Raw genomic sequence first — 26,747 nt, 5'->3', positions numbered from 1 at the left:
CATCCATAACATCAGGACACTGAGGTCGGCGTGGCCCCATATTTCCATCACCTAGCAACAGAGTACCAAATCCCGCCCCTGGTGGAGCAGAGGCTCATGGGAAGTCAGAGGTCATGGTTCCCATAATACCTCAGTGTGTCGGGTGTCGTCAACCACAGCAGAGACGCAGATGCTACAGCCAGAGACCAACACACACCCCTGCATGTGTGTGTGTGTGTGATCTTAGGGGTGCAGTGGTCATCTGGGAGTGAGCAGGGAACGCAGCCTCGGACCGTGAGGACCAACCCTCTGTTCAACAATACACAGACAGACAGACAGTACAGTACAGCACAATAGTGTGGATGTGAGTGTTTGTGTATGTGTAATATCAGATTTAGGTGTAAATGTATGTGTGCACCCTATTCTCAGATTATGTGTGTGTACTTAAGTTGACAGTGTCTGTGTGTATCTAGGCTAACAATATGTGTGTATGTGCTTTGATTAAAAGTGTGTGTATGTGTTTACTGAGGTTGACAGTATGGGTTAGTGTGTACCTAGGTTGACGGTATGTGTGTGTGTACCTAGGTTGACAGTGTAGGTGTGTTTGTACCTAGGTTGACAGTATGTGTGTTTGTACCTAGGTTGACAGTGTATGTGTGTGTGTACCTAGGTTGACAGTGTATGTGTGTGTGTACCTAGGTTGACAGTGTATGTGTGTGTGTACCTAGGTTGACAGTGTAGGTGTGTTTGTACCTAGGTTGACAGTGTATGTGTGTTTGTACCTAGGTTGACAGTATGTGTGTGTGTACCTAGGTTGACAGTGTATGTGTGTGTGTACCCAGGTTGACAGTGTATGTGTGTGTGTACCCAGGTTGACAGTGTATGTGTGTGTGTACCTAGGTTGACAGTATGTGTGTGTGTACCTAGGTTGTCAGTATGTCTGTGTTTGTACCTAGGTTGACAGTATGTCTGTGTGTTTGTACCTAGGTTGACAGTATGTCTGTGTGTTTGTACCTAGGTTGACAGTGAGACGGACACGGCCCCCATCCAGCTCCAGTCGGAGCGTGTCGGCTGAGTTCCGTGATGTTGTTGCCATGAGAACACCGTAGGCCCGCTGGGAGCGAAACCGTAGCGACACGTCCTCCGCCTCGGTGTGCATCGCTACGGGCAACTGGACCTTCATAAACTTACTACCATCATAGGACAGGATGGTCGCATCTAGAGGAGGGAAGGAAGCAGAAGAAGACATGAATATCTGCCAGTGACAAGAAAAGACCAGCCCAGACCAGTCCAGATGAGACCAAATCAAGCCAGTGTCTCCAGTTTGATTTAAATGCCAGAAAATAAATCAAATTGAAAGCTGCTTATTTTCCATGAGACGGCTGAGAGAGAGATGGTTCTATCCTTTTTCTCTGTTTCTACCTTTCTCTGATCCTTCGTTCATCTCTCTCTCACTCCTCTCTCTCTCCTCCTATCTCTGTTTCCGTGGAAAACCGTTGGAGGCGAAAACAAGAGAACAGGAAGAGAGAGGCCTCATGAATACTAATGAGCTCAGTGTGTGTTTGTGTGTGTGTGAATGTGAATAAGGGAGTGAATTTCAGAGGGAACAGAGGAGGGTTCAGTAAAGCGAGGAAGGATAGAGCAAAGGAGAGATGGGGAGAAGGCGAGAGAGGAAGAGAGTGGAAGAGCGGGAGAAAAGCTTTTGGCTAAAATGCAAATGAATCCTCATTAACTGGAGGTTAGCCTGTTACATCACGATAACATAACTAACTAACACATACGAGTGCACATACACACACACCTGAGTAATTTCTAAACAGCTGACTAATTGAAACGCTAAAATGGCACTTCAGCAGAGCACCTGACTGAGGAGGGGGGTAGAAAGAGGGAGATGGACGGATGATAATGCAGGCAGTATGTCTGAACGTGTCCTTGTGACGACTGCTCTGGAATAAAACTGAAGAAACAAACAGATCTGAGAGAATATTGGGGACAAAGAGATAGAGAGAGAGATGAGGGAGATGGAGAGAGAGAATGAGAGGGATAGAGAGAAAGAAAGAGGTAGAACCCGCAGGTAGGCGTAAACATGGCAAATCACTCTCTCCATCTGTTTCTCCATCTGTCCATCCTGTAATCCACTGAACCACCAGTGACTGAGGCTCTCTCTCTCTCTCTCTCTCTCTCTCTCTCTCTCTCTCTCTCTCTCTCTCTCTCTCTCTCTCTCTCTCTCTCTCTCTCTCTCTCTCTCTCTCTCTCTCTCTCTCTCTCTCTCTCTCTCTCTCTCTCTCTCTCTCTCTCTCTCTCTCTCTCTCTCTCTCTCTCTCTCTCTCTCTCTCTCTCTCTCTCTCATCTCTAATTTAATCTCCCTATTATGGATAGATCTGAGGTGTGTGTGTTTGTTAGACATTGGCAAGAAAATGAATTACCATGGTAACAGAATCAGCTGCTTCACCATGACAACATGCTCGCTCTCCTCCCTCTCTGACTCATCTTTCTTTTCTCCATCTGTCTCTCTCTCTTCATCTTTCCCATAAGTCTCTCAGGGATTCACTTCATCCATCACTCACTCAATCTACCATCTCTCTCGGTCTGTCTCTTTTTATATGTTTTGTTGGTTCAGTGTGGCTGCTCAGGGGAAGTAACTATACAATAGACAATGATTTAATAAACCAGAGACTAAATAACACCACCTCCTTCCCCCTCTCTCCATCCCTCTGTCTCTCCCCATCCGCTCACCTCTCTCACAGGCCCGTCCCAGGTATCCGGTCCCAGAGCAGTCACACACGTATCTGTTCCAGCCCTCCCTGCAGAGGTAAGAGGTTAGGGTTAAAGGTCAAGTGTCAAGTCAAGGGTCATGCCAGAGTAGATCCGACTACAGACTACATACACTGGAATTCCTCAATTCACCCTTCACTCAAGCTTGTCCTAGGCGCTGTACTAGAACTTGGTTAGCGACAGTTGTTATCCAATGGAGCGCTGCGATTGGTTGGCCAAAATTCTGGGGCGGGGGATTAGCGAAGGGTCCTATTGGTGGAGTTGGTCGAGCATGGCACTTTCACCGCCAGGGTTGTTTTGATTTCCAGGGCCATCCATATGTAGAATATATGCACACATGACTGTAAGTCGAAATGGATAAAACCGTCTGCTAAATTAAATATATAAATTCAAGGTGCTTTATTGACAACGGGACAGCAGGTAGCGGTTGGGCCATTAAGCGAAAGGTCGCTGGTTTGAATACTTGAGCCGACAAGGTGTAAAATCTGTCGAGCAGGGCACTTAACCCTAATTACCCTCATTTACTCCAGGGTCGCATACTACCATGTAAAACAACACATTTCACTGCACCTATCCGGTGTATGTGACAACAAAACATTTCTGCCTAAAACTCAGTTAAAAGTGAAGGTAGTCCTTTAGAAACAGTCAGGCAGACGTCAAAATAGTACAGTAGACAGTAGACTTGACTTGAGTAAGTGGCGATGAAGTAGTACAGTAGTACCTGCAGGTGGCGCTGTGTTGGCAGGGGTTGGACAGACACTGTTTAGGAGGCTCCCTGGAGCAAGAGGGCTTAACCCCTACAGCCCTCTGAACCTCAGCCAGACGACGGATGTCCTTACTCTGACCGTCCACAAACAGGTCTCTCACGCAGCCGACATAGCCGTAGTTCAATAACGCTGTCCACACCTACAGAGAGGAGAGACAGACAGATTACACACACACACACACGATACCCTCAAGTGTGCGAACATACACACACACACACCTCAGTAGGGAAGATGAGTCCTTGGCGATCCTCTGGTAATCCTCCTAGGTACAGAGTATCATCCAGGTCTAGAATCTCACTGTCCCCTGGAGCTGTGTACGCTGTACGCTGTGAATTCACTGAGATAGTACCTACACACGCATGCACACGCGCGCACGCACACACACACACACACACACATGCACTCACACACACGCACACACACACACACACACACACACACACACACACACACACACGCACACACACGCGCAGGTTAGGGTGAAGGGTGGTCAATGGTTAGGGTGCACTGACTGGTAAAGTCTGGTAAATGGCTCAAATGTAAATGTTAAGAGACCTTTCCCCTCTGCCCCTCGCCACTTGCCAGACCGTCATTGTAAATAAAGAATTGTTCGTAATTTACTAGCCTTGTGTAATGGCAAATAACAAGAAGGTTATGATGCCACTTACTACCCAGATAGCACATAACGTTCTGAGAACCATATGTTTCTTCGAGCTTGGTGAGAGCGTGGTTGTCCAATGATTATTTTGCATACAACCTTCCCACAACTTCCTGGGAACAGATGTAGACTAACAGTGAAATGCTTACTTATGGGTCCTTTTTCAACAATGCAGAGTTAAAGATAATTGAAATAAAAAATAATAGAAATGGTTACACAGGAAATAAATACACAGTGAATAGCAATACTGAGTATTGCATTACATCCCAGTCGATGTGCAGGGGTTACGGGGTAAATGAGGTAGAGATGTACATATAGGTAGGGTTCGAGTGACTAGACATGGATACATTTCATTTAAAATGTTGGACTGGTTTGACATTTGGGAATGTTCTCAAATTGTTCCCGAGAACGTTAAGAAACAAAATGTTCTTTTGTGGGAATTTCAGTACGTCAGCATTGTTTCCTACAGGTTTCCTCCTGGTTCTATGAAACGTCACATTCTCAAATTGTTTGGAGAATGTTAAAGAAAACGTTCCATAAAAACCACAAGAACCTTTCAGAGAATTGTCCCCAACTGATCTTAATGAGTGCTTGTTTCCTTTGAAATGGGGTCTGTTTGAATAGAATGAAATGAAAAGCTTTGTATGCGTAAAAAAAAAAACATAACATGCTAGCTCCATCCTGGTGGACGAAATTCCATTTATAAAGAACAGAAGATTATTGGTTTGACTCTCACTGATGCCATATCAAAAACAAAAACAAAATGTGTTTGCATGATTAATGCCTAAGGAAATGAATTTCTATGTGTCCTATCTGTGCTTGGAGTTAGAAATCTTATTGAAACATTCAGTGAACGTTTTAAGGAAGTTATTCAAAAACCTCCAACTAGCCTATAATATCCATTCTCAGGGAGTTAATAAAACCTCCCAGGAAAACGTTCAAGGAACCAGAGTAAAACGTTCTCAGAACCTCCCTGCAGCCTAAAAATGAATGTTCCCAGAACAGGCTAAATGTTCACTTCTGTTCTCAGAACGTTTAAAAAAACGGATTTACCGGTCAGGAAACGTATGGATTCGTTCCCAGAACAAATCAAGACACAAAAAAACATATGTTCCCACAACACCCATGAAATGTGCTTGCTGGGTAGTGACCTGGGGATAATTCCAACACACAATCGAATAAAAGAGAGAAATCCAAGAACAAGTTTAGTCCATTTATTGTCCTTCTCTTCTTCTGTCATTGTCATAAGCAAAAAGAGTAAGATACGGTTAAAAATGGTCTATGTTCCCAGGCAGACTAATTCCCACCCACACAATCACTTTGCAGCAAAATATAATCAATGAGGACAAACCGGGTGCTAAACAGGTACACTACATAAACATCTCATTCCAAAATCATGGGTAATAAAATGGAGTTGGTCCCCCCCATTTGCTGCTATAACACCCTCCACTCTTCTGGGAAGGCTTTCCACTAGATGTTGGATCATTGCTCTGGGGACCTGCTTCCATTCAGCCACGAGCATTAGTGAGGTCGGGCACTGATGTCAGGCGATTAGACCTGGCTCACAGTCGGCGTTCCAATTCATCCCAAAGGTGTGCGATGGGGTTGAGGTCAGGGCTCTGTGCAGGCCAGTCAAGTTCTTCTACACACCGTTCTCGACAAACCATTGCTGAATGGACCTCGATTTGTGCACGGAGGCATTGTCATGCTGAAACAGGAAAGGGCCTTCCCTAAACTGTTGCCACAAAGTTGGAAGCACAGAATAATCTAGAATGTCATTGTATGCTGTAGCATTAAGATTTCCCTTCACTGGAACTAGCCCGAACCATAAAAAACAGCCCCAGACCATTATTCCTTCCCCACCAAACTTTACAGTTGGCACTATGCATTGTGGCAGGTAGCGTTCTCCTGGCATCCACCAAACCCAGATTCGTCCGTTGGACTGCCAGATGGTGAAGCGTGATTCATCACTCCACAGAACGCTTTTCCACTGCTCCAGAGTCCAATGGCGGCGAGCTTTACACCACTCCAGCCGACGTTTGGTATTGTGCATGGTGATCTTAGGCTTGTGTGCGGCTGCTAGGCAATGGATACCTATTTCATGAAGCTCCCGAAAAACAGTTATTGTGCTGATGTTGCTTCCAGAGGCAGTTTGGAACTCGGTAGTGAGTGTTGCAACCGAGGAATTTTCTTAAGCAATGCGCGCTTCAGCACTCACCGGTGCCATTACTGTTAGCTTGTGCGGCCTACCACTTCGCAGTTGAGCCGCTGTTGCTCCTAAATGTTTCCACTTCACAATAACAGCACAGTTGACCGGGGCAGCTCTAGCAGGGCAGAAGTTTGACAAACTGTCTCGTTGGAAAGGTTGCATCTTGTGATCCACGTTGAAAGTCACAGTTTGCCAATGTTTGTCTATGGAAATTGCATGGCTGTGTGCTCGATTTTTATACACCTGTCAGCAACGGGTGTGGCTGAAATAGCCCAAAACAACACATTTTTAAGGGGTGTCCACATACTTTTCTATATATAGTGTAAGTACAGGTAGATACAGTATAGGGATGAAATAAATATGACACAAAACATAATAAACAGCACCTAGACCTGGTTACATAAAATCAATCAATCAGATACCTGAGCGCCCGTCCCTCTGGAAGTCGACATGGTACCACTCCCCATCATTGACCTTCCTGTCGATGGCCTTGGTCTTGGTGGTTCCTGAGCCCATGTCCAGCAGCAAATACAGGTGACCATCCAGCATCTCGATGGCAAAGAAATCCACCTGCAACAGTAACGGCAACAATAGAAAAAAACAGTACAACATGAACATCAACACCAACAAAAAGTACAATATAATATGAATGTGTGTGTGTGTGCGAGGGTCGGTGCGAGGTTGATGTGTGTGTCCTTACCTTTAGGGTGGGGGGTGTGCGGGGGTCTTTGCGCTGCTGCTGTCGTGGTTTCCCGTGGCTGAAGAGCATCAGTCCGTTGGGCTCTGTCGTTCTGAAGTCAAAGGAGATTGACCCCGCCTTCTTGGCGCTCCACTTGCTTAATGCCACAAATGACTCTGGGGTGTCAAAGGTCACAGGATCGAGGGTCGCCACACTCTCACACTTAAACGCCACCATACCGCTCACCTGATGGTTGGGGAAGTGCATTTAAAATGTAATACATTTTTACATCAAATAGACGCAATAAAATAAAGTGAAACAGCGAGGAATAGAGCCGTGCAGCAATAGACTACTGAAGGTTTAGGATGTGATTTGAGACCAGTGAATAAGAAACTACGGCGTCTTACCTTCATCTTAGCATCTCCCTGCTTAGCCAGCCGAGACAGCTCCAACCGTACATCATTGTTCTTATACACCACCTAGAGGTCAGGGTTGAGGGGTCAGGATAAGGGTCATGGGTAAGAAGTTAAGGGAAGAGAGCAATCAATATTCTGGTATATCCCTCTCCTTGTCTCTTCTCCTTCAGTCACAATGTTCAGAGCGAGTTGGACAGAAGAAGCGAAACCTCAGGTAGCTGTCATGTTGCTTCCTCCAAACTTATGTTGTCATACCAGTCTAGATAAAAGAGAGGAGACGAGGAGAGGAGACGAGGAAGAACTTATGAGGTGCAGTGCAAAAGGCTTCAGTTCATTAGGGTTCAATATAGAACCGCTTTCTCTCTCCATCTTTGTCTCCAAGTGTGTGAGTAGCATGTTCATGGCTGCAATGTCACTCACACACACAAACATTCTGCTTTCATACATCAGACATTTGTCTGTGAACTGTGCAGGACTCAGCTAAACGCATCACTGAAATACCCTTTTATATGTGTGTGTGTGTGAGAGGGAGAGAAAGAATGTGTTTGTGTGTATATATGTGTGTATGTGCATGGGTTTGGGTGTTGGTGTGCATGAAATGTTGTACAGGGCTGATGATCAGTCATGCGAGTGTGTTCAGTCGTACATCTTAATTATTTCTCATGGATTAGCATATGATCACATTAGATATGTAAATGTGTCTCTGACAGCAGCCTGCCTACAACACCATCAGTTCCAATCAACCACACGCACACGTTATGTTCTTCTATCCTCGTGGGGACCACGACCATTCAAAATCTTATTTTCACTAACCCTAACCCTAACCTTAACTCCTAACCCCTTACCCTTACCTTAACCCTAATTCTAACCATAACCCTAATGCTAACCCTAAACCTAACCCCTGAGCTTAAAATAGCCTTTCTCCTCATGAGGATGTGGGAAATGTCCTCACTAGGGAGCATTTTCCTTGTTTTACTATCGTTGTGGTGAAATGTGTGGATTTTAGGTCCCCACAATAGAAGAACCAACCCCCCCCCCCCCCCCCCCCCCCCCCACACGCTAATAATACTGATATCACTCTGTTGGCACATCATCTGTCAGTTTGTTTGTGAGTTTTTATGTGTCTGTTTATTTGTGTGTGTGCACATGCATTTTTGTGCATATGTCCGTGTCTATGTGTGCATGTGTGTGTGCGCTGTTGGCCCTTTTTTGGAGCAGAGCGGATGGATAGAGGGTCTCGGTGGCAGAGCTAATTAGCATGTTAGCGCTTAGCGCTGCATCTGCTCCCTCAGCAACACTCATCGCTGATTCTCTCTGATGCTGCAGCCTGCACAAGGGAGGATGGTGTGTGTGTGCCTCTGCCAAATGTGTGTGTGTGTGTGTGTGTGTGTATCTCTCTGTCCCTTACTACTGTATACAGTATGAGATCATGAGTGTGTAGATAAGCCTGTAGGCCTAGCTCTGTATATGAAGGATTTTTGCATATGTAGATGTGTGTATTCATGTGTATGATGTGTAGATGTGTACAAGTGTGTTAGTGTGCATGTGTGTGCTCCCCACCTCTTTGAGGCAGCCCATGAAGTTGTTGCTAACAGGAGATCCAGGGAGGTCGGCAGTACTGGGACTTCCTCCCACATAGAAGAAATCGTCTGAGCCCAACATGGTGTAGTCTTCCTGGGTGTAGCCCGTAGTGGTCAGAATGCCGTCCACAGAGATGGTCACCTATGCAACAAAGCACAGGGAAAGGACACGCTATACTCACACCAAATGCAGCGCTACGCGCTAGCCAGCCGAATTGGTCTGCCCCTTTCTGGCTTGGTAGGGTCTGGGGAGGTGGTCTGGTCTTGGCTGTGGTTGGTTGGTCAGTGGATTGGTTGGTCAGCTGGATTGGATTGGTTGGTCAGTTGTTTGGGACTGGTCTGTGATTTCATTGGTCTAGCTGTGTTTGGTTTGTGTGATTTGATTGGTCTAACTGTGTTTATTCTGTGATGTCATTGGTTTAGCTGTGTTTGGACATGTTTCTGTGTCTGTGTCATGAGGTGGTTTGGGCTCGTTAGAGTTTTATGGAACCAATTCCGTTCTCAGGGCAGATCTGTCATAGAGGTAGAACAAATGCAAATCTGAGTCCAAGTCTGTGTCCTTTATACTCAAGCTGTAGTCGAGTTACTATTCCCTTGTTAGTGCTATAGGCTGCGGTCCAAAAAACTTTCAAGATAAGTTTATAATTTAAAATATTTTGCTAATACTGTAGCTACCTAACATTTGCTGTTGTAGCTAAGATGTTGTACTGGAAATACATGTAATGATAGGGATGGACTTTACTTGACAAAGTCACAAGTCTTTGAACTTGAGTCCAAGTTCAAGTCAACAATGGCCAAGTCTGAGTCAAGCTCCAAGTCATGGAAATCGTAGAGTCCTGGACTTGATTATAACATAAAACTGCCCTAAAAGCATTTTACTAATTTGTGCTTGAAGTCATTTTCCCTCAGGGCATCATGGACAAGATGCTATGCACATCAATTCTGCCCTGGGGGTGACCTTCACCCATACATTCATTTCCTTTCCTTTAAATAGTTTCAATATTTAGGTACATGGTAGCTATCTATGTTCATTATTTTGCCATCTATGGTATTAGCTTAGCATTGCTTGCCCCCTTGTTAAAATTATCTGACTAATAGGCAATTTATACTTCTTGCATTGCATGGAGGAAATGTGGAACTCCCCATTTCATCCACAGACAATGGTGGGTTGACGAATTGGGGGGGAGGGGGGGGGGAGGGGGGGAGGGGAGTGTTTCTTGTAGATTCATTGCCTCAATTCTGTATCTCCACTCTGAACAACGCAAAAAGCATGACTTCTCTGCTGTTCTGCCTAAATATCACCATGAGCACAAGGCAAGAGAGTAGGTGTTGGGCTTAAGCAATAACACTTTATACCATATACCAGGGTAATTCGAAATAACGACGGTACGATTTTCAATACCGTTGCGTGTACCCCAGCCTTGAGGTGGCTGCGGGAGTGCTTAAAACTATAAGTATACCTTTAAGAAAACTAAGATGTGTCAAATAAATGATGTTCAGCTCAGGTATCCAGCTTTGCATTTGGTTTGCTAACTTGCTAGCTAAGTGGCTAGATATCAAGAACAAGCTTCTTGGTCACAGCAGAGACATTCTAGCCTGACTACCAGTCTCTTTAGCGAACATTCCACTTCTTGCCATTGCCAAAGAGACTGGCCTTTCTGCAATTTTCAAATATGAACATTCTATCATTAAATGAGCTCGAGGAGAATAGAGGAGTTGATCCTAATCCTAATTGATAGCTCTCACTGCTATCCTCCAATCACAATGATTATCCAAATATTGGTCACCTTATTCTCCATGGAACACATATACGGCTGCTAAGCAACCGCTTTCTGTTTGTCCAGATGAAACTAGTCTGTCAAAAGTAGCTAGCTCAAGTCTAAATCCTCAAACTAAATATATAGGCTACTGAAATTACAACCACAAAACCTATTTGCTTTGATTTTAAGCCTCAAAATACAACAACTTGCCTAGCTAACAGCTAAATGTTTGTTTTTGATTTTGTTATAATGTTTATATGCATTTTTTGAGGCTCGGGATGTTGTCATGGAAAATATTCATGTTATTTCAAACAACCAAAGAGCAACTCTGCCGTTAATCCAGCTACATATTGAACGTTGGACAGTATCTTTGACAATGACATGGAGTGGCAAGGAATGTTAGCTAAAAAGACCGGTACCCAGATTAGAGGCCTTCAATCCACTCCTGGATCAAGATCCCCGTTGCACTAAATTGTAAATAAAAAAGTGTGTATAGTGTGTGCACTTACGGTAATAGCAAATACTCTATAAAAGAAAGTGTGTTTCGTGTGTGCACTTACGGTAATAGCAAATACTCCGATATGATACAGAAACTGAATGACGGTATGAAAATCTGGATACCATCCAACCCTAGTGGGTGGATTGAGCTCAACGGGATGGCGGAATTTGCCCCAAATCAATGTCCTCTATTGTGCATTAGGGAATCTAGTCACCCAACATATGTTATTTTCAATCATTTTCAGGCTCCAGTTCAAGCAGTAATAAGATATGTGTCGAGTTTTAACTTCTCATGGCAAAGTTGATGCTAAAGAAAAGCAGCACTCAGTCTTCTTTGTCAGTGAATCCACAACACCTCTTGACCTTTTTGCCACAACCAATTGTAATTGATCTGCCATGAGTACAACCAAATGATGAACATTGGTTCTATAAAACGCAAACAAGCTTGTTGTTGATTAGCAACAATGGCTAACCCACTGGGTAGATTAGAGTAACATGTGTACTGTAGCTAGCTCAGGCTATAGCTAGCATTAGCATTAGTATCTAGCCAGGATTACCGTGGCTATAGGTAGCATTAACATCAGTAGCTAACCAGGACTACCCTGACCATATAGCACTAGCATCAGTAACTAACAAGGATTGCCCTGACTATATAGCATTTGCATCAGTAGCTAACCAGGACTACCCTGACTATATAACACTCGTATTAGTAGCTAACAAGGATTACCCTGACTATATAGCATTAGCATCAGTAGCTAAATCAGGCAAGTGTTAGTAAGGCCTCAACAGAGGCTCAACAGCCACAGTGGTTAGTGTGTTAGTTAGCGTGCAGCTGTTAGTGTGTTAGCTAGAAGTTAGTAGTCAGTTCCAGGTTAGTAGAATAGTAGTTTGTAGTGTGTTAGTAAATGGTGTCATTGCGGTTAGTTGTGTTGAGTTTAGTGATAAACAAGATGTTAGTAGTGATGATGGTGTTGGGGGTTACAGTGTGTGAGCGGGTAGGGGTGATGGGTTAGATTGTGGGTGCGTATGTGAGTGTGTGGAGTGGGGAGTTAGTCAGATCAGCAGGTCTGAATGATGTGACACACATACTGACTCACACACGGACACGCAGGGCGTTAGATGGGTTAGTCATGTCATTCCACACACATGCAGCCTCCTCTCTCTGCATGCAGTCAACAGCAGGAGGAAGACAGGAACGGGGAAACGAATGACAACAGCAGGATGGACAGCATACAGAGGAGGAATGGAAAGAGATTAGGATTTTAAAACAGTGGGGGAGGGGGGTTGGCCTTTCTCTGTCTAATGGACCAATCAGAGAGGCACCATGAAGTTGTACCATGCATGGGGAGCGGCCAGTCGCGTGCAAGTGAGGGATGAGCCGATCAGGACACGCCTACATATCAACCACAGGGAGATGGGGTGAATGTTGGACAAAGGTAAAAGGAAAGGTAGAAAAAAATTGTGTGGCTCGGAGGGGAGTGATAAGCGTAGAGTACCAACCGCCGTCATCCTGTCCTAGTATAGTTTTAGTTGTTCTACGGCTCAGAAAAATAAAATAGACAAACCCAAACTAAGAAACAATTAGAATGGTATCTACCGAACAATGGAGTTTGTTTACCATAGCGTGTCCAATGCCTGAGTGCTTTGTGGGAGACGGGGAGAAAGGAAAGCAAAAAGTGTGAACAGAACAACTTCCAGAAAAGAAAAAGTAGAAGGCCAGTGGAGGTTAGAGAGGAGTGGAGAAGGCAACAGGTTAGTAGTATGACACATTCCATGGATGGAGGTTAGTTAGTATTACTAGCAGGTTAGTAAGTACAGTTAGTAGTTAGTAGTTGGTACACACACACACAGGCAAACAGCAGAAGACTGTTAGCAGCACCATTGTAACCCCAGCCTTGACGCTAAAGACACACGCAAGTGCACACACACACACGCATACATACTGTGCATACATACAGTGAGTTCTCTCTCTCACACACACACACACACACACCCTCTTTCTCTCAGCCTGTCTTTTCCTCTCACCCTCTTTATCCCTTTCTCTATAACCCCTCCCCCTTCCTTCCCACATCCCCCTCCCCTGCTGTTGCCAGGTTACCTGTCTCAGGTTGCGCGTGACCTTGACATCGTGCCATGCGTTATCGTTAAACTTCCCGTTAACCGGCTCCACCAGGGCCTCGAAAGCCCCGGACCCCAGGTTGATGACCAGTGACACGGCTCCGTTCTTTAAGGCCAGGTTGACGTAGTCAGCCGACTTTCCTGTGTGGAGCATCAGGCCGTTCCTCTGCAGTGTCTTAAAGCTCAGGGTGATCTCATCGCTGGAGGACTGGATGGGGCTGGGAGACAGGTCATAGCAGAAATACTCTGATCCCTTAAATGTTGCTAAGTAGTCCTCACGGGCTGGAGAGGAGAGGGAGGGAGGGAGGGAGGGAGGGAGGGAGGGAGGGAGGGAAGGAAGGAAGGAAGGAAGGAAGGAAGGAAGGAAGGAAGGAAGGAAGGAAGGAAGGAAGGAAGGAAGGAAGGAAGGAAGGAAGGAAGGAAGGAAGGAAGGAAGGAAGGAAGGAAGGAAGGAAGGAAGGAAGGAAGGAAGGAAGGAAGGAAGGATTGGGAGAGAAGTGGGGAGAAAGAGAAACAGAAAACATTCCATGTTTGTTTTTAATGTGTAATAATATTTATAATATGATATCAAGAGCCCCATTTTGAATGTGTGAACAGCAATGTTAGTGAAAAACGGAAACCTAATAACCGGAGGCATTTCTATATCTAATTCTTAGGTTGCTCATCCAGTAGTCTGGAATGAGTTGACTGCATCGTTCATGAGTGAGTTGACATTGAACCATATGGATCTGTTGTGATACTTCACTTTCTGATGAATTCAGCAGTCATTATGCATTCAATAGTCATTTGGCCTCCCGAGTGGTGCAGTGGTCTAAGGCACTGCATCACAGTGCTAGAGGCATCACTGCAGACCCTGGTTCGATCCCAGGCTGTATCACAACCGGCCGTGTTCGGGAGTAAAATAGGGCGACGCACAATTGGCCCAGCGTCTTCCGGGTTAGGGGAGGGTTTGGCCGGGGTAGACCGCCATTGAAAATAAGAATTTGTTCTTAACAGACTTTCCTAGTTAAATAAAGGTTAAATCAAAAATGTAATAAATGAAATCTGTCATCTTTTTAACAGAGGAATGCTGTGTCGTTTAAAGTGATGTGTTCTTAAGCACCTATCAGCAACTAGCCATGCCAGCCCAGTAGCGCAGACAACCAGAACAGCCAACCACAGCTCAGACAGCTTCAAGCCAATATAGCTACTTACCATGTCCACCTTTACTGACTCTCAAGGACACTAGACTATCTCATTGTATATCATACACATACACACACATGCAGGCAGACACACATCCCACACACATGCACACACAGACACACCGGGAAGAGATGAGTGAGGCAACATTATCTATCTTTCTTTCACACCAATTCCCCTCTCCGAGTCATCCTTCCCCACTTCCTCTATCACTCTCTCTGTTATCTCTCACACCTCCCTCCTCTCCTGTCCTCCTTCCAGCAGTATCTAAGGCAACCCCCTGAGCCTCTGGCACTGGCAGCATCCTCTACACGTCACCACTGACTACAATAGAATGTAACGATCTACAACGTAACACAATACAATAGAATGTAGCGATAAGAATATCATTTAACATTCTTACATAGAATATCATTTAACATTCTTATATTGAATATAATTTCATTTAACATTCTTATATAGAATATCATTTAGCATAATATAATCAATTGTATGCCAGTACGTGTGCCAGGATGTAAGTGGGAACAGAAAGGTCTTTGCCAGCATGTCATCATGGGTGTGACCGTGTTCTGGGTATAATTACCTCCCTCCCAGAGTGTGTGTGTGTGTGTGTGTGTATAAATATTGGTGTATTTGAGTCAGGAAAGCTATTACCAACCCAGAGCCTGCAGCGAGTCTTTACCGTGGAGGGAGGGCGAGAGTGAGCAGGAAACACGCACACACACACAAATGACAGGGCTGAGTGTGAGAGGAGACAATTTCTCACAATGAAGAAATCACCCACCCTTCCACCACCATTCTAGATCTAATTTACAGTCACGCCATTCGATTTCAGGCAACCATTCTGCCATTTTGGCTCTTATTTACAGTCATGTCATTAGATCAGACAGCAGGACATAAAACATCTCGACATCGATCTGTGGGCCAGCTCACGATTCTATCACACACGTACACACACATACACAAACACACACACCCACTGCAGCTGATGTGGTGGCTCTTTTCTCTCCTTCTCAGCCTCTCACATAGTCATTTGCCATTTCCATGGTAACCCTGTGCAATAGGGCTACAGCTGTGTGCGTGTGTGCGTGCGTGTGTTTGTGAGAGAGGGTGATTGAGTGAACAGTACATTATCAGGGACAGCTGTACTGAATCAAAATGGAGGATAGAGAAACAGCAGGCTGACAACACTACCTGGGAGAGCGAGAGAGAGAGAGACATATGCTGGTGTATCTAAATCCACAGTAGTAGTCCTGTAGTCATGGAGATAACACGCTGCACCTCATTTCAGCTAACCATGCACTTATTCTATCAGCTCCTTCCAGCCTGAGCACACACATGAATGAGCACACATACTGCATATACACACAAGTCTACACGTCGTACTTACACCATGTGTACATACTAGCACACGCATTTGTTGAGACACTCGCCCACACATACAAATGGATGTCCAGCTCTAGAATGTATGCTAACCACAGGAGGCTAGTGAGGGGAGGACGGCTCATGATAATGACTGAATGGAATGGTATCAAACACAAGGAAACCATGTGTTCGATACCATTCCATTTATTCCATTCCAGCCATTACAATGAGCCTGTCCTCCCCAACTAATGTGCCACCAGCCGCCTGTGATGCTAATGTATGCTAATACATGCAGACTCCAGATATTAACCTTCAGTCTGGTACATAGAGCCAAGTTACACCCTAAACCCTTTACACTTATATCCCTTAACACGTACACCATAGAGCCAAGTTACACCCTAAACCCTTTACACTTATATCCCTTAACACGTACACCATAGAGCCTAGTTGCCTGACGATTCACCCTGAATGTATTTCCACTGCTCTCTTGATAGCTACATACACTCAGTCTGAAAAAGTCATCCTAGAAGTCGTTTGTTTGACTTCAAAATGAGGGGCAATGTGTAAAACAAATTCATCAGTGATTGGATGGTCTCTAATATATCTAACTAATCAGAGTATCAAAGTTGATGACATCATCATGTAGGGAGGCCCAACCCATCAGTTTCTAGGGCCAATCAGAATGGTAAGACTGTGTTCACATTCTAGAAATTGTTAGAGAGGGCGGCAAATCCAGACTCATCGCGGAGACAAAACATCAGTTAGCCGGAGCGATGTGGATGGGTAGCCAGGCAAATCGACTCTTAAAAAAAAGATATATACACTACCGGTCAAAAGTTTTAGAACACCTACTCATTCAAGGATTTGTCTTTATTTTTAATGTTTTCTACATTGTAGAATAATAGTGAAGACATCAAAACTATGAAATAATACATATGGAATCGTGTAGTAACCAAAAAATAAAAATAGATTTTATATTTGAGATTCTTCAAATAGCTACCCTTTGCCTTAATTACAGCTTTGCACACTCTTGGCATTCTATCAACCATCTTCATGAGGTAGTCACCTGGAATTCATTTCAATTAACAGGTGTGCCTAATTAAAAGTTAATTTGTGGAATTTCTTTCCTTCTTAATGCGTTTGAGCCAATCAGTTGTGTTGTGACAAGGTAGGGTGGGTATACAGAAGATAGCTCTATTTGGTAAAAGACCAAGTCCATATTATGGCAAGAACAGCTCAAATAAGCAAAGAGAAACGACAGTCCATCATTATTTTAAGACATGAAGGTCAGTCAATACGGAAAATTTCTTTAAGTGCAGTCGCAAAAACCACCAAGCGTTATGATGAAACTGTCTCTCATGAGGACCGCTACAGGAATGGAAGACCCAGAGTTACCTCTGCTGCAGAGGATACGTTCATTAGAGTTACCAGCCTCAGAAATTGCAGCCCAAATAAATCTTCACAGAGTTCAAGTAACAGACACATCGACATCAACTGTTCAGAGGAGACTGTGAATCAGGCCTTCATGGTCAAACCACTACTAGAGGACAACAACAAGAATCAGAGACTTGCTTGGGCCAAGAAATATGAGCAATGGACATTAGACTGGTGGAAAATTGTTCTTTGGTCTGAAAATTTAGATTTTGGTTCCAACCGTCTTTGTGAGATACAGTGTGGGAGAACAGATGATCTGTTCATGTGTATATCCCACCGTAAAGTATGGAGGAGGAGGAGGTGTTATGGTGTGCGTGTACTTTGCTGGTGACACTGTCTGTGATTTATTTAGAATGCAATGCACATTTAAACAGCATGGCTACCACAGCATTCTGCAGCGATACGCCATCCCATCTGGTTTGGGCTTAGTGGGACAAACATTTGTTTTTCAACAGGACAATGACCCAACACTCCTCCAGGCTGTGTAAGGGCTATTTTACCAAGAAGGAGAGTGATGGAGTGCTGCATCAGATGACCTGGCCTCCACAATCACCCGACCACAACCAAATTGAGATGGTTTGGGAAGAGTCAGGCCGCAGAGTGAAGGAAAAGCAGCCAACAAGTGCTCAGCATATTTGGAACTCCTTCAAGACTGTTGGAAAAGCATTCCAGGTGAAGATGGTTGAGAGAATGCTAAGAGTGTGCAAAGCTGCCAATAAGGCAAGGGTGGCTATTTGAAGAATCTCAAATGTATTTTGATTTGTTTCTCTTTACCCCTAGTCTGAAACCCCCCCTACCTCTCTCTCTCTCTCTGTTGCCATGACAATCTCTCCAGTTAGAGCCCAGTGTTTTGTCTTAAGCTAGATAAGATCAGTTTTATCCCAAGACTCTCACACATACACACGCACACACACACAAACCCCTTAACGCAGGTCATTAAGAAATTATGATAAAGTCAGAAACAGCTTCGGAATGGGCATCAATAACAAAATGGGTTTATAATTAATGGTCTGGCTACTTCAGCTGGCCTAGTTACAACTCACAAGTGCAATGAATGATGCTGCACCCACATAGGCAACAATGTTGTTGTTTTAAAAAATGCAATCCCCAGTGTGAATAAAGTCTATTGGTTAGGCACTTGGCCCAAATTGAACCTTGCTAATATTCTAAATTACAATAAACTTGTGAGTTAGTTGGGGGCTAGCTATGTCAGCCATGAAACAGAACATTACCTTTGGTGACTGATTATGCCCAATAACTAGCTATTTAGCTAGCACAAAGGAAGTACGGGAATCCACAGGGAAGATGAAGCTGCCAGTAGGTAGTAACTATAGCCAGATGACAGATGAATGTTATAACACAGCATTTCTAAATTCCATACACAGACTCATTGACAGGGAAAAGATAAGAACACCTTTTTTTTCTTATCACCTGAAAGCTCTACTAAACATATCCTGGGAATAAAACATCAGTAACACGTTGACTGTTTTATTGTTTCCACCTGCCTCGGTCGAATTCGCTGTCGCTGTTTAATCGGAAACATTGACATCCAGTTTCGTCTTGCCGCCATTGCAGCATAAGTACAGTACATGTTTGTGTTTGTGTCTGTGTGTGTTTGGGAGGACAGCCAAATAGGACAGCCAAGCCTGTTACTCTATGGTGTATAGACTGGTGTAGACCATCTCTGCCCAGATAAATACTGTACCTTGTCTATCCCCTCTCTCTCCCTCCCCTCCCCTCCCGTCTCCCCCTTCGTATCAGAGGGGCTGTTCTGTCTCTCTCAGGTACATCAGGGCTCTGCCCAGATAAATACTGTACCTTGTCTATCCCCTCTCTCTCCCTCCCCTCCCCTCCCGTCTCCCCCTTCGTATCAGAGGGGCTGTTCTGTCTCTCTCAGGTACATCAGGGCTCTTCCCAGATAAATACTGTACCTTATCTATCCCCCTCTCTCTCTCTCTCTCTCTCTCTCTCTCTCTCTCTCTCCCTCCCCTCCCGTCTCCCCCTTCGTATCAGAGGGGCTGTTCTGTCTCTCTCAGGTACATCAGGGCTCTGCCCAGATAAATACTGTACCTTGTCTATCCCCTCTCTCTCTCTCTCTCCCTCCCCTCCCGTCTCCCCCTTCGTATCAGAGGGGCTGTTCTGTCTCTCTCTCTCCCTCCCCTCCCGTCTCCCCCTTCGTATCAGAGGGGCTGTTCTGTCTCTCGCTCTCCCTCCCCTCCCGTCTCCCCCTTCGTATCAGAGGGGCTGTTCTGTCTCTCTCAGGTACATCAGGGCTCTGCCCAGATAAATACTGTACCTTGTCTATCCCCTCTCTCTCTCCCTCCCCTCCAGTCTCCCCCTTCGTATCAGAGGGGCTGTTCTGTCTCTCTCTCTCCCTCCCCTCCCGTCTCCCCCTTCGTATCAGAGGGGCTGTTCTGTCTCTCTCAGGTACATCAGGGCTCTGCCCAGATAAATACTGTACCTTGTCTATCCCCTCTCTCTCTCTCTCTCTCCCTCCCCTCCCGTCTCCCCCTTCGTATCAGAGGGGCTGTTCTGTCTCTCTCTCTCCCTCCCCTCCCGTCTCCCCCTTCGTATCAGAGGGGCTGTTCTGTCTCTCGCTCTCCCTCCCCTCCCGTCTCCCCCTTCGTATCAGAGGGGCTGTTCTGTCTCTCTCAGGTACATCAGGGCTCTGCCCAGATAAATACTGTACCTTGTCTATCCCCTCTCTCTCTCCCTCCCCTCCAGTCTCCCCCTTCGTATCAGAGGGGCTGTTCTGTCTCTCGCTCTCCCTCCCCTCCCGTCTCCCCCTTCGTATCAGAGGGGCTGTTCTGTCTCTCTCAGGTACATCAGGGCTCTGCCCAGATAAATACTGTACCTTGTCTATCCCCTCTCTCTCTCCCTCCCCTCCAGTCTCCCCCTTCGTATCAGAGGGGCTGTTCTGTCTCTCGCTCTCCCTCCCCTCCCGTCTCCCCCTTCGTATCAGAGGGGCTGTTCTGTCTCTCTCAGGTACATCAGGGCTCTGCCCAGATAAATACTGTACCTTGTCTATCCCCTCTCTCTCTCCCTCCCCTCCCGTCTCCCCCTTCGTATCAGATGGGCTGTTCTGTCTCTCTCAGGTACATCAGGGCTCTGCCCAGATAAATACTGTACCTTGTCTATCCCCTCTCTCTCTCCCTCCCCTCCCGTCTCCCCCTTCGTATCAGATGGGCTGTTCTGTCTCTCTCAGGTACATCAGGGCTCTGCCCAGATAAATACTGTACCTTGTCTATCCCCTCTCTCTCTCTCTCTCCCTCCCCTCCCGTCTCCCCCTTCGTATCAGAGGGGCTGTTCTGTCTCTCTCTCCCTCCCCTCCCGTTTCCCCCTTCGTATCAGAGGGGCTGTTCTGTCTCTCTCTCTCCCTCCCCTCCCATCTCCCCCTTCGTATCAGAGGGGCTGTTCTGTCTCTCTCAGGTACATCAGGGCTCTGCCCATTTATTTTCTCTCTCTGACCTTCCCCCCTCATCTCCCAATTGCATTAGTCGTTTTTTCTGCTCCTCTTAACACTTCCCTATACATCCCCCTCTTTCCCTTTCTCCGTGGCCCTCTCTCGTCCTCCCCCTCTCTCTGTCGGTCTGGTGTGTGTATGGTCTATGTAGTGGTGAGGGTTAGTAGTGTGTGTGTGTGTGTGTGTGTAAAATTAGTTCCTTTGATTGCCAACGCTTTATGAGTCAAAAGTGATGAGTCACAATCCACCTCCCTCTTAACACATACCGACTCACGCGCCTGCAGTGCACAACGCCCCCCCCCCACACACACACATATGCATGTATGCATGCACACACATACCTTGAAGAGAATGCACAGGCAGCCTTACTCATGCATATTTACACACAACACACACAGAAAGAAGGCACTCGATAAAGGTTATTTGTGTGTGTGTCTGTGAGCGTGTGTGTGTGTGTGTCTGTGAGCTTGTGTGTGTGTGTGTGTGTCTGTGAGCATGTGTGTATGTCTCAAAGGTTTAGAGAACGCTTGTTGTGTGATGATATGGTTTGGTTTGTCCTCTCTGTAGCACACACACCACACACACACACACACACACACACACACACACACACACACACACACACACACACACACACACACACACACACACACACACACACACACACACACACACACACACACACACACACACACACACACCTATACTAGCTCACCACAGCCACACTGTAAAGGGGTTGCCATGAATTTGACAGTAACTTACAGGCAGCTAGTGGTAAGTTACTCTATTTCATATTGCAGTACACCTACTGTAATCTAAACACAGTATCAAAGCAAGTACTGTGTAAGGAAACAGTACAATACCATACAATTGGCTGTACATACTGTAAAAAGTCAATGTTCCTGTAATCGTAACGAATGAATGAAGGAGTGAAATTCATTGAGGGGAGATGGGGTTTGTATTTCTGTCTCATACAGCTGACATAAACCTTCTCTGTCTGTTGTAACGGATATTTCAGTTGCACAAGCAGGACGCAGCCCTTACACATTGCATTTCGTGTGATGATGTTAGCTAATCATTGGAGTTGTTGCCGTATCGTAGCTACTAGCCACTACTACTTTGACTGCCTGTCTGCCTCCTGCTTAGCCAATGTTTATTCAAAAATAACATCAAATCGCTAATTAGACTGCGTGTCTGCGTCTTGCTTGTATTTGATATGCTGTCTCGATAGCTGAATGTAATTACACACTTGAGTTGTGCATCATGACACGAGAGTAGTCTTCTAAACAACATCCAAAACACTTCATTTCCTTGGGACCGATGAGACAGACACCAGTCACATGCCCGAATGCATGCACGCACACACTGATGCCAGAGTGAGTTTGACTGGAGCAGGACTGACTGACTGGCACTTTGGAGATACAGACCCTAGACATCTATGGACTCTCTCTCTCTCTCTCTCTCTCTCTCTCTCTCTCTCTCTCTCTCTCCCTCTCCCTCTCTCCCTCTCTCTCTCCCTCCCTCCCCTCTCTCACACCCACAGACAACCCCCCCCCTCGCCCGCTTCTTGAGAGAAACACATTTCAGATAGTCAGCTTCAGAAAGCTACTTTACTCTGAGCCGACGGCCACTTCAGCCCCCTCTGACTGCTTTTACATTGCTGCGTGCACACGCACACACACGCACACGCACACACACAACCACACCACCTGCATGTACAGCAGCCACATGAACAAAGAAACATTCCAATTCCACACACATACAGCATCTTACATTAGTACAGTGTGAAGCCATTCAGTATAGCTCACCGCCATACATTCGAGCTCATAGCCATACATAGCCATAAGCAAGAAGGAATCGTATACCTCTGAGCTTTCCTACAGTCAGATGTTGAAGAGAGAAAGGGAAAGAGGGAGGAGGGAAGGAGGGGAGAGAGTAAGTTGGTTGTGTGAAACTAAGAAAGCAAAAGGGGAACCATTTTGAACAGGAAGAAAAGCAGCGCTGGCGTCAAACAAGACCAAAACACTCCCAATGGAGCAGAATACGCGGTTTTTTAGAACACTATTACACCGTATTGTATTAGATCTCTCTCTATGAGTACCACACTGCAAGCTAAGCAGCACTCCCACCACCAACTACAGTATGCTGTATGGAGGTTTAGAATGTAAGAGACAAACTACTACATTCTGTCACTGATGCATTCCAAACTGTGTTTGATTACCTCTGAGTCTGAAGTGGTGTGTTACAGTACAGTGCCACTAAAGTGAGCAGTGGTAATAGTAGTATAAGTAATACAATAATACAATACAGTAATAGTGGTGTGTTTGTGTAGTTGTCACGTGCCTTTACAGACAGGACAGAGCTACAGCGGCGTGTTTGTGTAGTTGTCATGTGCCTTTACAGACAGGACAGAGCTACAGCGGTGTGTTTGTGTAGTTGTCATGTGCCTTTACAGACAGGACAGAGCTACAGCGGTGTGTTTGTGTAGTTGTCATGTGCCTTTACAGACAGGACAGAGCTACAGCGGTGTGTTTGTGTAGTTGTCATGTGCCTTTACAGACAGGACAGAGCTACAGCGGTGTGTTTGTGTAGTTGTCATGTGCCTTTACAGACAGGACAGAGCTACAGCGGTGTGTTTGTGTAGTTGTCATGTGCCTTTACAGACAGGACAGAGCTACAGCGGTGTGTTTGTGTAGTTGTCATGTGTCTTTACAGACCGGACAGAGCTACAGCGGTGTGTTTGTGTAGTTGTCATGTGTCTTTACAGACCGGACAGAGCTACAGCGGTGTGTTTGTGTAGTTGTCATGTGCCTTTACAGACCGGACAGAGCTACAGCGGTGTGTTTGTGTAGTTGTCATGTGCCTTTACAGACCGGACAGAGCTACAGCGGTGTGTTTGTGTAGTTGTCATGTGCCTTTACAGACAGGACAGAGCTACAGCGGTGTGTTTGTGTAGTTGTCATATGCCTTTACAGACCGGACAGAGCTACAGCGGTGTGTTTGTGTAGTTGTCATGTGCCTTTACAGACAGGACAGAGCTACAGCGGTGTGTTTGTGTAGTTGTCATGTGCCTTTACAGACCGGACAGAGCTACAGCGGTGTGTTTGTGTAGTTGTCATGTGCCTTTACAGACCGGACAGATCTACAGCGGTGTGTTTGTGTAGTTGTCATGTGCCTTTACAGACCGGACAGAGCTACAGCGGTGTGTTTGTGTAGTTGTCATGTGCCTTTACAGACAGGACATAGCTACAGCGGTGTGTTTGTGTAGTTGTCATGTGCCTTTACAGACAGGACAGAGCTACAGCGGTGTGTTTGACAGCGCTGCTTTTATACACTTTTGTTTAATTTAATACAACACACTGTGAAAAACTAGTCAGGCAATGGGAGGGGAAGGGATTGCTGCAGGGAGGGGTTAGGATGAGGCACCAAAAACCTGCAACAGACATACAAGCCGCAACAACACACACACACTAGTGATGCGCGGGTCAGCTGTTTGTTCATTCGCACCCTCCCGCAATTGCTAATAACCCACCCGGAACTGCCCAACTATATGTGATAGAGTGAAAGTCTGAGGTATCGAACCCGACCGACCCTAAGCCGCAAATATAGAAAATGCGCTGTACAGAGAGGGCGGAGCAATTTTCTGACAGTCCTTTTAGATAAGCCTATGTTCCTGCTTTTAATTTAAGACGTTTTATTTGCAGTGGCTATTTGTTAGTCAACTTGTTTGTAATTAAATACATGCAGCTTCTCTTCTGTCTTACTAAATACTAAATACACCTTCACTCACCAGAATAATGTCATAAATCGATAGAATGAAGCCTTGAATCTAGTTGACATCGGTAAAAAAAAGTCTTTAATCTCTGCTTCTCTCATGCAGCAAAGACATTTAGAGACCGGGGAGAAAATTCAATAACAAAATAAAATGGAACGATTTTACCTTTGACCGTTTTTAAGGAAATCAAAAGCTCTGAAAACTACCCAACATGTTCCTGATAAGAATTCAGTTCGGCTTGGATGCATATTTTATGGTTGAAATACTATCAGCTTTTACGATGCTGATAACGATAGCACTTTTACAGACGGTCCCTAACCGTGCAGTAATTCTCTCAAGATGCTGAAAGAAATCCTATTTCTCCACTCCTGTTCCCAAGTCAAAATGTACATTTGGTGTATCATTTTACTGCAAGAAATGCAGGAGTTAATATTATATTAGGCTACATGTGAGAGGTTAAAGACACTACAGTCCGTGTCCAGATTTCAGTTACTATTCCATTTAACCCACTGCAATCATCCTCTTTTACCTCTTCACCAAATCTTCCCCATACATTAGGCTACCTAGTGCTCTGACCCTCCTATTTATTTTTCAACTCTCCATTTCATTGGCCTATTTGCCTCAGTGGATCGACGTTAACTATTTCTGCCCAAGTCCCAAAAAACGTTTTTGTTTTGCTGTTTTTTGCTGTGTTTTTGGCGAGCGTACAGTTAGCCCCTAAAGCTTAGGCTTAGGTTACGCCCTAAAGGCAAATCAAAATAATGAAATAAAATCCTCAGTGTAGCCTATAGATGTATAATTCTTGTGGAGTTCATATTTATGACATTTTAATGTATTCTTTTCCCTTTATTCAACACGCCCACCCGCCACCCACCTGCCCTTCATCCACATAATATTTCAAGACCCCAAACCTGCAGATATAACCAGGGGAACTGCGGGTTATGAGTCAACCCACGCATCACTAACACACACACATGCACACACAACAAACCGTCCGTGGAACCAGACCTTGATCTAGGATCAGTTCATATCCTAACACTAAACCCATATCCTCACCTTAACCACACATCTGGGATCAGTTAAGCCTCTCCATATCCTAATATACCCAATATAGACAAAAATCAAACCTGACCTTGGATCAGCGTCTAGGGTCCGGCGGTGATGAGGTTTGGGGTGAGGGGTGTGGTGGGGGTGGGGAGGTGGGGAGGTGATGGGGAGCAGCAGGAACGGGAAGTGATGTCATAGTCATGTAATAGGTCGTACCTTGGTCGCCGATCATCAGGTGAGCCAGACCTTAAAGGAAGACAAGAGCACAGTCAGCACAGCAGAGGAGCATGACGTGGTTTTGTCCACACACACACACATACATACACACACAGGCACACACATGTGCCCACACACAACCGCTCAAACATACACACATAGACACACACTCACACACCATCATGATAGCTACCGTTGCTAACATTTGCTCACAGTGATGCTAGTGTGCGGTGAACATCAGATAAAAATGTCGTCTTTCTATTAAATACTGTATATAGTCAGAATAGCACAGTGATTCTCAGTTTGGAAATTGTAGATACTTAAATTGTAGACATAAATTACAATATGGAAATTGTAGACAAATAAATTGCAGACACTACCAGGGTTATCCTTACCTAGTGACGCATTCCTGCAAAATGTGGGTACGTTCATTCAGATCGTTCAACTGTAACTGTTACAAGCTGACAGTTCACTGCAAATGAAAGTCTTTTTGAACGCACCCTTGACCTGTGTGGAGCACCAACAGCTGGTAGAGGGGGTTCTACAACCAATCCCTGCCACCCACACGTCTAAGACACACGCCATGTTTAAACTTGTCGCTCGCTCATGTTGGTGTATATGTGTGTGTAGCTTCTACATATATCAAATAACTGCGGAATCACACACACGCACTATGTACACTGGTCTTGCTCTCCTACCCGTTTAAAAAACGAAAATATTGTATCTATCATTCGCGAAGGGGGTGCTGAGTTAGTCAGCCTCGTTATTTCAACTGCCTTCCAATGACCTTTCTTTTTATCCCCTGAATTGTTTGTTTATTCTTTGG

General features: G+C 45.2%; 1 protein-coding gene across 33 annotated transcripts in view; it reads right to left on the bottom strand.

The window, feature by feature from the left end:
* LOC109870359 (neurexin-1a) overlaps positions 1-26,747 on the bottom strand; it is a 92,420-nt gene that overhangs the window by 35,058 nt on the left and 30,615 nt on the right. For 15 of the 33 annotated variants that reach the window (XM_031805281.1, XM_031805299.1, XM_031805300.1 and 12 more), the window contains 12 exons: positions 25,922-25,951; positions 22,749-22,760; positions 13,420-13,721; positions 12,940-12,963; positions 9,044-9,205; positions 7,475-7,546; positions 7,089-7,313; positions 6,811-6,958; positions 3,740-3,870; positions 3,476-3,660; positions 2,716-2,783; positions 994-1,197 (listed from right to left, as the gene is read on the bottom strand). In XM_031805281.1, coding sequence (XP_031661141.1) covers positions 994-1,197; positions 2,716-2,783; positions 3,476-3,660; positions 3,740-3,870; positions 6,811-6,958; positions 7,089-7,313; positions 7,475-7,546; positions 9,044-9,205; positions 12,940-12,963; positions 13,420-13,721; positions 22,749-22,760; positions 25,922-25,951 — 1,563 coding nt within the window. The remainder of the gene's footprint in view (positions 1-993; positions 1,198-2,715; positions 2,784-3,475; positions 3,661-3,739; positions 3,871-6,810; positions 6,959-7,088; positions 7,314-7,474; positions 7,547-9,043; positions 9,206-12,939; positions 12,964-13,419; positions 13,722-22,748; positions 22,761-25,921; positions 25,952-26,747) is intronic. The other 18 variants (XM_031805304.1, XM_031805288.1, XM_031805294.1 and 15 more) reach the window with 5 other exon arrangements.

This window comes from Oncorhynchus kisutch, linkage group LG25, assembly GCF_002021735.2.
Source record: "Oncorhynchus kisutch isolate 150728-3 linkage group LG25, Okis_V2, whole genome shotgun sequence".
Taxonomy (NCBI): Eukaryota; Metazoa; Chordata; class Actinopteri; order Salmoniformes; family Salmonidae; genus Oncorhynchus; species Oncorhynchus kisutch.
This window is presented reverse-complemented; position numbering and strand designations above follow the sequence as displayed.